This window comes from Cyanistes caeruleus, chromosome 9, assembly GCF_971803275.1.
Source record: "Cyanistes caeruleus chromosome 9, bCyaCae1.hap1.1, whole genome shotgun sequence".
Lineage (NCBI taxonomy): Eukaryota > Metazoa > Chordata > Aves > Passeriformes > Paridae > Cyanistes > Cyanistes caeruleus.
Window position 1 is genome coordinate 12,394,277 of NC_141709.1, and position 13,790 is coordinate 12,408,066.

The 13,790-nt window shown below is 42.1% G+C and overlaps 1 protein-coding gene across 3 annotated transcripts in view; it reads right to left on the reverse strand.

Moving 5' to 3' along the window:
• DENND1B (DENN domain containing 1B) overlaps positions 1-9,636 on the reverse strand; it is a 156,462-nt gene extending 146,826 nt beyond the window's left edge. Inside the window, exons 1-2 of one of the 3 annotated variants that reach the window (XM_086841999.1) lie at positions 9,429-9,636; positions 6,543-6,607 (exon numbers count right to left, since the gene is read on the reverse strand). In XM_086841999.1, the coding sequence (XP_086698125.1) occupies positions 6,543-6,607; positions 9,429-9,445 (82 nt within the window). In that variant the 5' untranslated portion in view covers positions 9,446-9,636. The remainder of the gene's footprint in view (positions 1-6,542; positions 6,608-9,428) is intronic. The other 2 variants (XM_086841997.1, XM_086841998.1) reach the window with 2 other exon arrangements.
• Between the last annotated feature and the right edge of the window lie 4,154 nt (positions 9,637-13,790).

Consider the following 13,790-nt stretch of genomic DNA (forward strand, 5'->3'; position numbering starts at 1 on the left):
TTGGTTTTGTTGTTCATAATTTTCCAACACCCACTCTGTACTAGTGACAGTCCAAACACACAGAAGACATTGTTCATACCCTCGGGGCTTTCCAATTAAATCCCAGAAATTTGAACATAGTGAAATTACTCATTTAATTACAAGTGGAGAGTTTAAAGATTATAATTTATGAAGGATTTACAGCTATGCTTGGTGTTTGTACACAGGAGAACTTTAGCCAAACTCTGGCTTATATTCCTTGGTTTTGTCTAAAGGACAAAAGTGATGCTCTACCTGCTTTTGTCTTCAAAGCATTTACATAAGCCCCAACAAAAGACTGTGGCATTTTCTTCTCCTAATCAATCAAGCCTATAGAGGAACCAGGCTAGATTAAATGTTCTTTTTAGCTTCAAAATTTCAACAGAAAAGCAAGAAACCACTACAGGGAAATAGCATTAACCTAAATAACAACATGTGAGTTAATGAGTGGGGGCAGGGGGGCAGGAGAGTGGATGTTAAGCTCAATTAAACTTCTGAAGAATATAAAAAGAAAGTTTTATTTTTTTAATACACGAAAGCTGCATCCAAGCTAAGACTATATGCAGTTATCCAATGCTCTCAAATGACATTTTATCAACTGAAAAAGCACCTTTAACTTTTTATTAGTGTAAACCAAATTCTAATATGTTAACAAAGTATTTGAGACTAAAAATATACACATAAATGAGAGACTTGTAAAAATCTTATCTAGTTCATAGCAATATATAGTTGCTCTCCATAGTCACCTGAAGAACAGACCATGCTTTAAAAAAGTAGAGAAACCTAACTTTCTGCGGACCAGTACTTATTTAGTACCCTTCCAGCTAAAACCAACAGGGAAAAAGGTTAGCAATATATAAATAGTGCATCAAAAGTTTTAACTACTCTTTAAAAAAATCCTGCGAACTTCTTCATGTACTACACTGATAGAATTATCTTTTTATTCAGGTTCAAGAGATGCTGTACAAAAAAAAGTACAGCAGAGAGAAAAAGCCATCTTGATCAGCATGTTACACCCACTGGCTCAGAGTATGTGGTTAACAACACTCCACAGTGAAGAAAAAACAAAAGAAAAAAAAAAAGCAGCGCTTGCTCTGTCCACAATCCTAGGGGCAGCTTTAGAAGATTCTAAATCAAAACCTTACCAAAGCAAGACAGGTTACCCTTGGACAAAACTACCAACTGCATTAAATTTGGTTTTGGAATTGGGACCTGTCTGGATTTATGTATTTTGTTACTACCTTAACAAAATACACAACACCTTACAGATTACCATTACAAAATACATAATACCTTAACAGAGAGCAATCAAACTTCACACAAAGAATTTTGTATTTTTGAACTAATTCCTGGACTTTTTGCATACAGTTTTTAACTCTACCAACACACAATTAAATTGGATTTGTGGCTTTTTTTTTTGAGAATTTAATGAATATAAGACCCTTTAAAGAAAAATAATTTGGAGATCACACATCACTAAATGATAAATTAAATTAAATTAATTAATCATTAAATGATAAATTATTACTATTATTTACTATCATTCTGGCAGATGATGCCTTAAGAAAAGAGAAACAACAGGAGTTATTCATGCAATTCAACACAACCTATTTAACACTTGCTCTGAAAATGACATTATCTGACCCTAGCGCTATGTAAGACTTCTTAGCATTTAAAAAAGAAATAGGGACAAAGCAACCAAATTTCAAGGGTGTTCCAACAATTATTCTTAGATTGGACAGAAAATGAACTGGTACTTTAAAAGGGTTTTCAAGTAAAACTTTAACAGTCAGGACTGCTTTAGAACCCAACATTCAGTGCTGGTATTTGGTGACTGACCTTCTTGGATTTACCTGCAGCCACCAAGGAGTCTTTTTGCTGCTTTTTTTATGTGCTATAATTTAAGAAAAATGAAGGCGTAGCAAACAGCACTCTCTTAACCACACTGAAACCAATCTGAGTCATCTTCTTGGGAAACTGTGGACAGAAATGCTGAAGACTATGTTCACAGAAGCTGTTTCACATTGCTTTTCTTCTGCTGGCTGCTGTATCTGCACTGCCCTTTGCATCTGCAACCCAGTTTTAATAGAAACAATGCACAGGTTATAAAATTTACAGACCGAGTTAAATTGCCAACTTCATCTCCACCCATTTAATTCAAATCCACAGTCCAGACTTAGAGGTATGTATGCACAACCTGTACATGCTTGTGTACTCATAGATACACAGATAAATATGCACTCCTCACAAAGATTAAAATGGCATTATTAATTTGGACATGTCCTGTGGAAAAGCTCAGAAACACCAACCTTCCAGAAATTCAATTTACTTTTCATGATGGAAAGATCTAAATGGCAAAAAAGAAGTTGCAGACAGCTTTGTTCAGACAATTCCTAGGCTCCAGCACACCTTCCAGTGCCAGCTGCAGTGTGATTTTCAAGGGAAAAAAGAGCACCAGGAGAAGAGTAAAGTCGCTGTAGATGAAGACATTGAGCAATTGCCTTATGATAGACTGTGCACTTAGGACAACTGCACCACTGCTTTACTCTGGATATCCAGTAAGGGTGATTCAGCCCAAAGTGCAAAACACTTTTCACCCTAAAGCTGAAGAGCAATTCTTGTCCTTAAAATAACACAGCAGTTTTGGTAATATCTGTTATCAAGTTGCCCTCTGGGTCCATAAGTGAAAATTTAATACAGAAGGCCTGCTGCTGATATTAAATTGAGCACACATTTATGCTCTTTCTTGTTTGCTGTTCATTAAGGAATAACAGAAAATAATTACAAAAATATGCAACTGCCTGATAGGCAGTGTAAAACTTTTTTTTCTGTAAGGTGCTACTCACACTGCAAGACAAATTCACACAATTAACAAATACCAGGCTGTTAGAATAGCTTAGCACTTATGTCTCAGTCACTTAGCAAACTCTGCTGAGCAGAAGCTAATTCATCTCAAAGCTTTGTGAGAAACAGGTTATAAATTTTCATAAGCAAAAGTTGTTGCATCAACTAGTTACTTAATTGATGTTTACTACCCTCAGCACTGCAAAGGACTCAAAGTCATGATCTGGGCTACAATCTGTTGTTGGTCTTAAGGGTTTTGTCTCCTCTTTGGAAATGTGTTCTGAAAATACAGTAAACATATCAGTAAATATATCCTAAACTGTTGAGGGAATTATGAGAATACTTAAGTAGAGAGTATCCTTTTTTTTATCCTGCTCGAGGAAAGGGTTGGAGGATCACTGTTCTAGCAATGCTACCGTGCACTCCTGTAGTTTAAAACAGTAACAAATATTCAAGTATGTAAGCTTCTCTTAAATCACAAAAAATCCAAAAACCATGTACCAAGTGGAAAACTAAATTTTCATCCAGCTATAAATAAATACATGCTAGCATAACTGAGCTTGTAACCAATTCAAGAGCTACCTACCAAACATGACCTGATAAATTCATATTAACCTACATGAAACCTCTTTGGTTTCTACTCAATGTAAACACCTATGTTGAAAATAATTAGTGGAATAATTGAAGAACAAATTTCTTAACATATATAAGAAATTATATACTTCTGCATTTTATGTATGTATGATCCTTCACAGCTGGAACAGTCCTAGATGTAACATCTGAAAAACCGACATTCCTTGGGAGGTATGTTGTAATTAAGAAGTTAGGAAAAAATACTTTTCTGAAAGTGTTAAACAGTTTTAACAGCAAAATTCTTCATCATGTCACATTGTTGCAGGCATTTAGCATCCTCCTAACATCTTACTAAGAGCTCCACATGCAGTAAGGCCACCTCGATTTTGATTTGTTAGAACAGTTACACATTGGCAGAGACAAATTAAAATGCAGGAGCATTTTAATAGCAGACTACAGCAAAGCTTGGAAAGAAAAATCTTATTAGAGATACACAGGTCACATTAAGGTCTTCCTTTCTCCTAAGTTGGCTTCTCCTGCGGCTCACTCATGCAGGGAGATCATAATTTTGTGGCTGTGATATTTCCACGGCAACACTGGTGACAGTGATGTCACAAATTCAGTCCTGACATAGCTTCGGGATCAAGTACAAGGAGCAGATGGGATGCGAGGGAGAAAGCCTCTATTTAAACACAAATCTCTTTCATAAGAAAGAAAGAGGCATCAGCAAATAACCAGGTGAATGGATCACGTTTTCAAGTATGATATAGTCAGAAGATTATCCTAGCATGAAAATCTATTTAAAGGCAAGACCTACAATACAGGGTAACTGTCAAATTTGTTAGGCCTTATAATAAACCAACCTTGAAAGCTCCCTGTTTTGCATGACAAGCCCTGTGCTCCATTTCTAAAGTGGCAGTGAAGACAATACACTTTTGTCCCTTGTGACTTTCCTTTAGAGAACTTTAACATTCAGATATATTAATTTGATACATCACTGTGCTCATAATACCATATGTAAATATGATGTCAAGACCTCACTGGAGTGAGTTTGTTATCTGAATTAGATATGATATGAAAGACATTAAAGCAAATCCCAGATGGGTCACCAAGTATAACAGGATGGTAACCGGAATATTCAGCCAGAACTGTCAGACTGGCAAAAGGGAACTGTACTTTCGTCCTCCTCTGTGGATGCATGCAAGAATCAACACAAGCTCCAGGCCAGATAAAGACCCCTAAGCCCCTCACCAGTTACACACTGCAGAGTCCAAAAAATTACTGATATCAAACCTTCTTCCTGTCTTTGGTCAGCCCATGAACCAAGAGAAACTAAGCCTGCACAGTATAGAAGCAATTACAACAAAAAGGGGAATAGCAGAAAATGCAACTACAATATAGTCACAGAGTCTTCACATTAACTTGTGTCACAGTGCAAGAAGAAACAGAGATTCCTTAAAGATGCTCCTCTCCACAGAGGACAAGTGATAAGCAGCAAAACTACCAAACAAGAGAGGCAAGGGAAGTGCCTATGACCAAAATTCAGGTGTAGGCAGTCATTCACAGAGCTGCACACGATGAGAAGTGGTTTCTTACGGCAGCAGTGACAGAAAGATACGCAAGAAAAATGAGAAATAAAACAGGAGATAAAGGAATTAAAAGGATCACAGAAGAAAAAAGCCCACATTTTTCAAGATTTCAAGATAAAGATCTGGAAGAATTACCAACACTCTAGATCTCAGGAGGGAAAGGAAGAAAGGGAATAAAATCTGCAGACTGAAGCTGGGCCTCGGCCAATATGTGAACAGACCCTCAGGAAGGAATATTGAGTGGAGACAGAGACTAAAAGCACAATGCAAGAAGGAACAGATCCAAAGTCAAGTAGCTAAGCAGGGTTCTCAGACATCATCTATGAAATCACTAAGGCAAAAAAATGCAAAAGGGAGAGAAAAGAAAGCAGAGTGCCTTGTGATACCAGCCACGATAATGATCAGTTAGGAAAGTCCACCTGATTTGCTAAACTATGACAATACCAACAGCAAATAAAAGAAGCAGGCGATAAACTGAAGGATGCTGGCTGGTCACAAAAATAATTAAAAGACCTGAAGAACTACAGTTGTTTAGCTTAAAAAAAAAGTGGTTTTTTTTCAAACACATTAGGCACATTCCTACAACTAACACTAACAGAAATGCTGTCTGAAATATATATAAAAAAAAAAAAGCAATAGTTTGGGGCTATAAACTTCTACAGGCCTATTACTTGTTAAAGTAGTCAACTCTGAAAACAGTACCCATTAGCACAGTAGGATGAGAAATATAGTCTATTTTAAGATGTAGTTTATTGTTTTTGCAGTTGTGATTAAGACACAGCTGTCACAGACTAACATGACTACAATACAACCCAGAAAAGACTCCCCCTCTCCCTTTCCTTTTGTAAGGCCAACACTCTTGGATGAGAACATGAACTGAGTTCCCCCAGTGGACTTTCAAGAGGTCACTTTAATTTTAGTACTGGAAAGCCCATCTTCTTTTTACCCAAGAGGAAAAAAGCCTCTCTCGGACAACTCTTGCACTACTACATCTCTTTTACCTCGTGTTTATAGAGATGTGAAAGTGACGGCTAATACAAGCTCAAGGCAGCTCTCATTGCTAGTTGTATGGTGCAGCAAATCAAGGCAGCTGCCAAACATGAGCTACAAAGAAAGTCACTTCCTATTGTTTTTCAGAATATAACTTAGTTTCTCTTTATCACACTGATCAAAATTAACATTCCCCTGATAGACAGAAGTCAACTGTTCTTCTAAAATGAAATCTTACACAAAATCAACATTTTAAGAGCAGAAAATACATTTCAAGTCCAAGTTTTCCAAATATATCACACAGAACAAAAATATCTTTACAACAGCTAAAATGAAAACATAACAAAACCTGACAACAACTATAAAGTAATAGGTTTTAAAAAGCAACAAAATAATCATAGGCATATTCTAACACAATCTCAGTCCAAAAGCAATTCAAAGTATAAAATAACACTAGATTGGGATGCCAAGTATTTTTTTCCAGCTCTCATTTCTCTATATAAATATCATAGGCACATAGTGTATTACCTTCTTTTTCTGAAGCTTGGCATTTTACTTTCAGTACCAAATCAAAGGTACGTTCTGGATTTTCCCTAGAAGAAACAAACACAACCAATTACCATACACATATTTCAGATCTTATTTCTACTGTTATATCCTTTCCATTCTTTTTATAGAATAAATAGAATTAAAATATTAAACAAAATTAGTACTCAGATTAGTTCTAAGGAAGAACCGAAAAGTCACATTTCCCTATATCACCTTAAGAAAGGAATAAAAAAGATAAACAAGCTAAGCTGTGTGATTTATTTATGTGATCTTGTCATTGCCTTATATATCAAATAGCTTTTATAGCACTCCACCGTACCCCATCTAACAGTTAAGAAAAAAGAGCTACTACACTCCTTATCAATCAATCAATCTGCAACATTAATAGAGTCACAGGCAGCCTTTTCTGAAGTTTTGTCTTACTTCTACTAAATAGGAATAACCCATCATTAAACTTCCATTTTAATTCCCTGTGTTCAGCCACTATCCTTTAAATGCATCTGATTACTGTGCCAAGGCCGAGAATCGTTTGGCTTCCTCTTTCACCAGATATTGATCACCAGCTGGGACTTTAAAAGCTGAACCTCAGGCATGATTCACTTTGAGAGCCAAGGCGAGTGCATGAACTAGGGATGGACACAAGCCGGAGCTAGCCAGGGAGAGGGAGCCTCCCTATCTGCAGTAGCCATCGAGGGCGCTGCGTGTGAGGACCGGCGCCTCTTCCACCTGATGATAATAACAAACTGCATGTGCCAACAGCAATTAACATTCAACCTAATCCCAAACTACATATTCATTGAAACAAGTCTAAATGCCATTACCATACCATCCACCCCTCTCTGCCTACCAAGCACACTGCTATTTATATTAAAAATAAGCGGTATAACCACACACAGATCAATTATCTATTTAGCCCACATAAAAGGCTCATGCTTGAACTCCTGTGTTGTGTAACACTCCCACTGAAGTCAGCTGAAGATTTAGGTATTAAAAAAAAAACAAAAACCAAGACTTGGTTCCAGGTTTCTAGAATGCTTCACATAAAGCATACAGCAAATTAACATGTTGTTTCTTTAAACAAAGTTTTGAATGAAATCTAAAGGCTGAGCTAGGGAAAAACTCAGCTGTCACAAATCAATTGATTCAGTACATGCTTTCATTGACCTCAGCACCATCATCAATTGAGATATGCAATTATAGTCTAATTCAGACTATGAAGACATAACCTGCCCATATCACACTCTTTCCTTGCATTTTAAAGCATTTTATTGGGGAAGCCCTGTACCGACTGTCCTGAGTACAGGAGATTAAATTCTGGTCTGAGTTACAACAGCCTAAATCCAGGACATTGGAGATGTACTCTTTAGTACATGTAGTACACTAGATTTACTCTGGTGTTAAACTGCCCATTGCTCCTCTGGCTGGTGAGCAAGTTCATAATCAAAGTGATAAGGCTGTGATAAGGTTGAGTCACCTAGAAAATTGAACCACAAAAATCCTTCATTTAATAGAAATTACATCTCCCCATAGCATTGCTCTAGCTTGGGCCTTGTGTTTATCCTCTCAGGTTGGGCTTCTAATCGGTTCGTGTTACAATCATGAAATGAGTGCTTCTAACTCAACTCCTAGCTGAATTACACTCATGAAAAAAAGCTCTTTGAAATACTGCCTTCTGTCTTTCACTGTAGTACTCTAAAGCTGCTTTTGCAGGAAAATGTTCTAAGTTTACTCTTCACATCCCACTACGCTCAGAAGTGTCAAAAATGTGTCAAACTAATCTACGAATTGTGAGCCCGTCTCTCGTCTCTCGTTTCCCTGCCAGCCCGGCGGTGCCAGCCTGCTCACTGAGCACGTATGGGCACGGAGCTGTTTGTCAAGTGCCGAAACCCGTGTGTAACATTTTGTCACCTTCAGTGTCACCAGAGAGGCGGCCGCTGCCGGAGGGCAGCCTGGAGAGCAGTGCTCCCGAACACCCAGAACACCTCTTCTGCACCTGCTATGCCGTAATGGCACAAGGATGGTCGGCAGCACCATGGCCATAAGCTAGAACAGGAGCTTCACTGAACATGAGGAAGAACTTTTTTACACTGAGGGTGGCAGAGCAAGGAAGGTCGTAGAGTCTTCCCCTGGAGACGTTCCAAACCTACCTGAAAGTGTTCCTGTGCCACCTACTCTACATGACCCTGCCTTGGCAAGGCGAGCAGACGGGAAGATCTGCAGAGCTCCCTTCCAACCCTGACAATTCTGCGATCTCCCCAAGGGATGCCTACAACAGGCTCGGCCCGGGGCGGGCAGGGGCATTGCGGGCAGCTCCGCTGGGCCTGGTAGCCTCGGGACCGCTCTGCCCCCCCCGCACGGGCCCCGCTCACCGGGCACAGCCCGAAAGGCGCCGGGGCCTCTGCCCGGCCGGGCCGGCGGCTGCCTAGCGCTCCCCCCGCGCCGCTGCGGACGGGCGATGCCGGGGCCGCCGCAGGGCCGGGAGGCGGCGTGGGGCGGGGGAGAGGCCGGCGGGGCTACCTCCTCCTCCTCCTCCTCCTCCTTCTTCTCCTTCTCCCCGCCGCCGCAGGCCGGGTCGGGGGCCGCCGCCGCTCCCCCCGCGCCGCGGGTCCCGCCTTGCCCCGGCTCCGGCCCCGCCGCCTGCCGCCCGCCCTTCCCGCTGTCACTCAGCGGCCGCGGCGGACGCGCCCGGCCCCTCGCACGCTCCCGCCGGGTGGGCTCCCCCTCCTCCCGTCCCCGCCCGCCGCACGCCGGGCCCGGCAGACCGGGGCTGTGACGGGGCCTGCTCGCCGCCTGGCCGCCGCGGAGGCTCGGCTCGGCCCGCCGCGCCCGACAGCCCCGCCGCGGCCCCGCGCACACAGCACTCACTTGAACCTGCTGTCCATGGTCACATCGCGGGCCCCCAGCGGCGGCCCCGGCGCCCCCAAGGACAAGCGCCCCGCCCGGCAGGGGCGAAGGGGCAGCGCCGGCCGCCGAGCGCTGGGCGGCGGGGGCGGCTCAGCGCCGCGGCGGGCGGCGACCCATGGCTGCTCCGCTCCGCTCCCCCGGCTCGGGCCGCGACTGCGGCGGAGCGGCGGCACCGCCTCCTCCCCCGTCTCTCAGTTCCTGTTGCAGCCGCTCCGGCACCTTCTGGGAACCAGGAAGCTCCGCGGCGGCCCGGGGAGCCGCCGGGCTTGGTGTCACCTGAGGCCGGTGGGGGAGGGCGGGCAGGCCGTGCCCTCCGCGGCAGGTGCGCGGGGCACCGCGAATCCTGCCCGAAGCCCGGCAGCTGGGGCAGGGACCGTCGTGTGTCACCTCACGGGCACCTGCACCCGCTGCTAAAGCAGCTCGGAGGATGGGTCCGGCTGGTGTCTGCACTGACGCGTGGTAGCAGCCCTTTTACGTTCTTTATGCACAGCTGGAAAATGGAGGTTTTCGTACTAAAGGTCATAAATGTTTATTTGACCTACGGTAATCTGCTTAGCTTTTGTTTTTATCGAGTGCTAAACAAACGCTCTCCAGAACTGCTGAGGAGCTGGTGCAGCGGGGGATGGCTGGAGCAAACCCACCGTCCTGTGAACACAACATAAAAAGCTTTCAATCTTCGAGTGCTTCCCTCGAGTTTGGAAATGAAATAAAAATAACGCCGTCCTTGAGAGGCTTCCAAGATTCGTTCGTTCATCTGAGAGGCACTGAGCAGCCAAATTCCCACCTACACCAAGTTTCCCTCACCAACATAGTAACACTGCAATGAAGAAGTGCATAAAATAGATTCTGTGGTAGTGGGCCAAAGAAAAAACGTCATTCTTTTCACTCTTCCTCCAGAAACTAATCAGCGCATCAACAGTTGAAAAGATGAAAAAAATTCAAGCCAATTATATATTAAACACATAAAACAGCATTAGTGCGTTACTGGGGCTGAAATATCAAATATTCAAAAATCAGGAAATTACAAATATTAACTTCTCCAAACCAATATTGTTTTGGCTTCATTGCACATCCTACACATCTCACAGGACATAGATTAACTAATAATAAACTGTATAGATGTGCAACAAAAGAACTGAATGTTGCAGCAGTGACCTTAGCTTGGGGATTTTCCTGGGTTTCAAGTACTTACTTTCCCAGTCCTCATTGTGCTGTAATTTTTGGCTATGTTTTAGCAGCCAGTACTTGCAGCTCCCACTGAAGTAAACTAAATTGCTTGGGGCTTTGTATCCTTAACATATAACCACACACTTCATGTAACTCAGGAGTTTTTTAGAAAAAAAAATGTTAAATGTGAATTTTTGTATACCATGAGAGGCCCTCACAGCAGGCAGCATTAATTCACCCACTGTTAAATTGAATTTCTCCAGTGGGATCAGCCTGGACTAAATAGCCAGGAGAGAAAGGAGTAATGCCCATGTCTGCTCTAGCAAGGGGATGGGAAGAGCAAGGCATCCAGCACCCAGGGATGTTACAGTACCAAAAGAGCTCCATCAGCATGTGGTAAAGCTGGGTACAGGAGAAGCAGCACATGGGGAAGGATATGAGGCACGACCACAGTCATGTATGTATCTGTGTCTTTCTGCCTGCCCTCCCCTCAGACCTACTATAAAGCACACAGAATTTGAAAGTCTCTTCTTCAAAAAACGGCCGATAATTTAACAAGATTGAATTTGGATCAGATGATTATCTAAATATTGACATGTTTTACTTGTGGAAAATTTCCATTTGAGTGGTACAAGAAAGAAAAAAAAACCCAAAAAAAACCCTAACACTCCCCCCTCACCAAAAAAAGGGACCTCAGTAAATCTGTATTTTGAATTACAATAAATATTTTATAAGTCTAGTGTGTGTTTACTTCTCTCTTCTCCTAATCTGATGTTTGCCACTTTTGCAGACAGAAGAGCAGTCTGGCGGCCTGTCAAGCTGATCTACCATGCAATTCCGGCCACTCTTGGACTAAGGTCTGTCTTGGCAGATGGGACCATTGGGTCCCTTAGATTTAATTTTATCATAATTGGAGAAAAAATAGGTAGGGTTTCTTTCCTAAAGTAAATACATGCCTTGTCACTGGAGGAAACTGACTGCATGCAGTGACTAAAACTCGCCTGCCTGGAAGAGCAGGAAGAGTAGAGAAAGTTCAAGTTTAAAATAGAAGGCATATGAGAGAACACCCTGTTGAGATGAGGCTCACATCTCTCAGAGCTATTATTTCAGACTCCATGAAAGCTTAAACAGATATCTCTGCCCAGGTTACACTTAGTTCATGTTTTCAAGACTGTTTTGCAGCAGCAGCTTTTATTGAAATATGATGCTTTAGGGAATGTGTTGGTGTTCAAAACCACCTCTTGCTACTGCCTTCATTTCAGCTGTTCTTTGGAAGACAGTCAAGGAAGAAGGAAAAACTGAAAGCAAAATCTCTAGATATGCAAAAAATTGATTATTTTATTTTATTCTACACTTATTCTGAGTGTAGTTTACTTTTGTTTACTCTTAGGTTTTCCATTCCAAATTAGAGCCATGAAGCAACTGATACTTGGACTTTTCAGAATCAGATGTTCTACACATAATCCAGAAGACACAAAGCCTTTTTGTTTATGTTTTGCATAACACAAAAATGGTTGACCTCGACCTAAATTATATCTAAAATATTTGCAGAGGAACTGATATAAGAGGATTTGCTGGAGGTAGGGGAGATGTACATTTGTTTTGTAGATAAGAGCAACTGAAAAACAGGTAATTTATAGATGAAGATTTCTACTCAGTCTTCCGTTGTAGTTTATCAGTGGTGAATATTCATTAGTCTTCATTTTTACCAGTCTCAAGGAGCTTTAAAACTGATACAAATACTTACACAATTCAGCTCTTACGTACTGGCAGTAAAAGAGCTCTGATGTAAATTGAATTTGACCTACAAGCCTTAATTTTCTCCAGATTTATTAATGCTTTGGAGTAAGAGGCCAAATGAAAAAAAAAAAATAAAATCCAATCTTATCTCTCAGATAAGAAGAGAATGGAAGTGCCATTAGGGGAGCTCCATCTCAAGGATCATGGAATGACCTGGGTTGGAAGATCTAGTTCCAAGTCCCCTGCCTTGGGCATGGACACTTTCCCCTGGACCAAGTTGCTCAGAGCCCCGTCCAACCTGCCCTTGAACATTTCCAGGGATGGGGCATGTACAGCCTCTCTGGGCAGCCTGTGCCAGTGCCTCACCACCCTCAGAGCAAATAATTTATTCATAATATGTAATCGAAATCTACTGTATTTCATTTTGAAGCCTGTCTCTACATGCTCTTGTAAAATGTCCCTGTCCATGTTTTTGTAGGCTCCTTAATTGGAAGGCTGCAAGTAGGTGACCCCAAAGCCTTCTCTTCTCCAGGCTGGACAAACCCAATTCTCTCTGCCTCTGCTCACAGGAGAGGTGCTCCATCCCTCTGATCAACTGGGCAGCCCCTTCTGGACTCCAGCAGCACCTTGCACTTGGTCTAACTAAACCTCATGAGATACCCAAACCTCATGACATTTGCTATCAGCCAAAAATACCCCACAGAACATAGTTTCTAGTCTACAACCAAGCTCAATATGGACACAACAGGAGATGCAGATGCAAAACACCAAGCAAAATGCCAATACAAGCATCACATCCTTTCTGTTAGCAATTTGCCATTCTCTGCCAAATCAAAACCATGTGGGTTTGGGTCTATAAAAGTGGTGCAAAGCAGGGTTAAGATCTCCAAAACGGAGATGAGAAACAGACAAAAAATGGCCACATATCATGTCACTTGGAAAGAGTGGAGCAAGGAAGAGAAGTTCCACGAGAAGCCAATTACTTTTTTTTAAGTTGATACCACTACGTTCACTCATGGAGTGATTTTCTTTGAACAGAAGGCAGAAAAGGGACAGAGAGAAGGCAAAAGCACAAAACCTCTGAAGAAAAAAAAAATCTTCTGTTCAGTATTTAGCATTGAATCCTCCTAGTAAAAACTGCAAGCACCATGATTTTTGCAGGGAGATTCACAGGGAGCACACAAAACAGAATTTACCCTACACACCAATGCCACCCTGTGAAATAAAAGGGTTTATATGGATGTTAGCTTTGGAACAGGCTGCAGAGAGCTGCAGAGACTGCAGGCCCATGGCCTCTCAGTCCTGCCTGAGAAGCTAGCCTGAGAACTTCATAGGAGGATTTCAAAACAATCCTCAGAGACAGAAAACAACTGCCAGGTGCTGTTTGTCTGTCCTCTTGTTCTCCTTGCAGGAGAG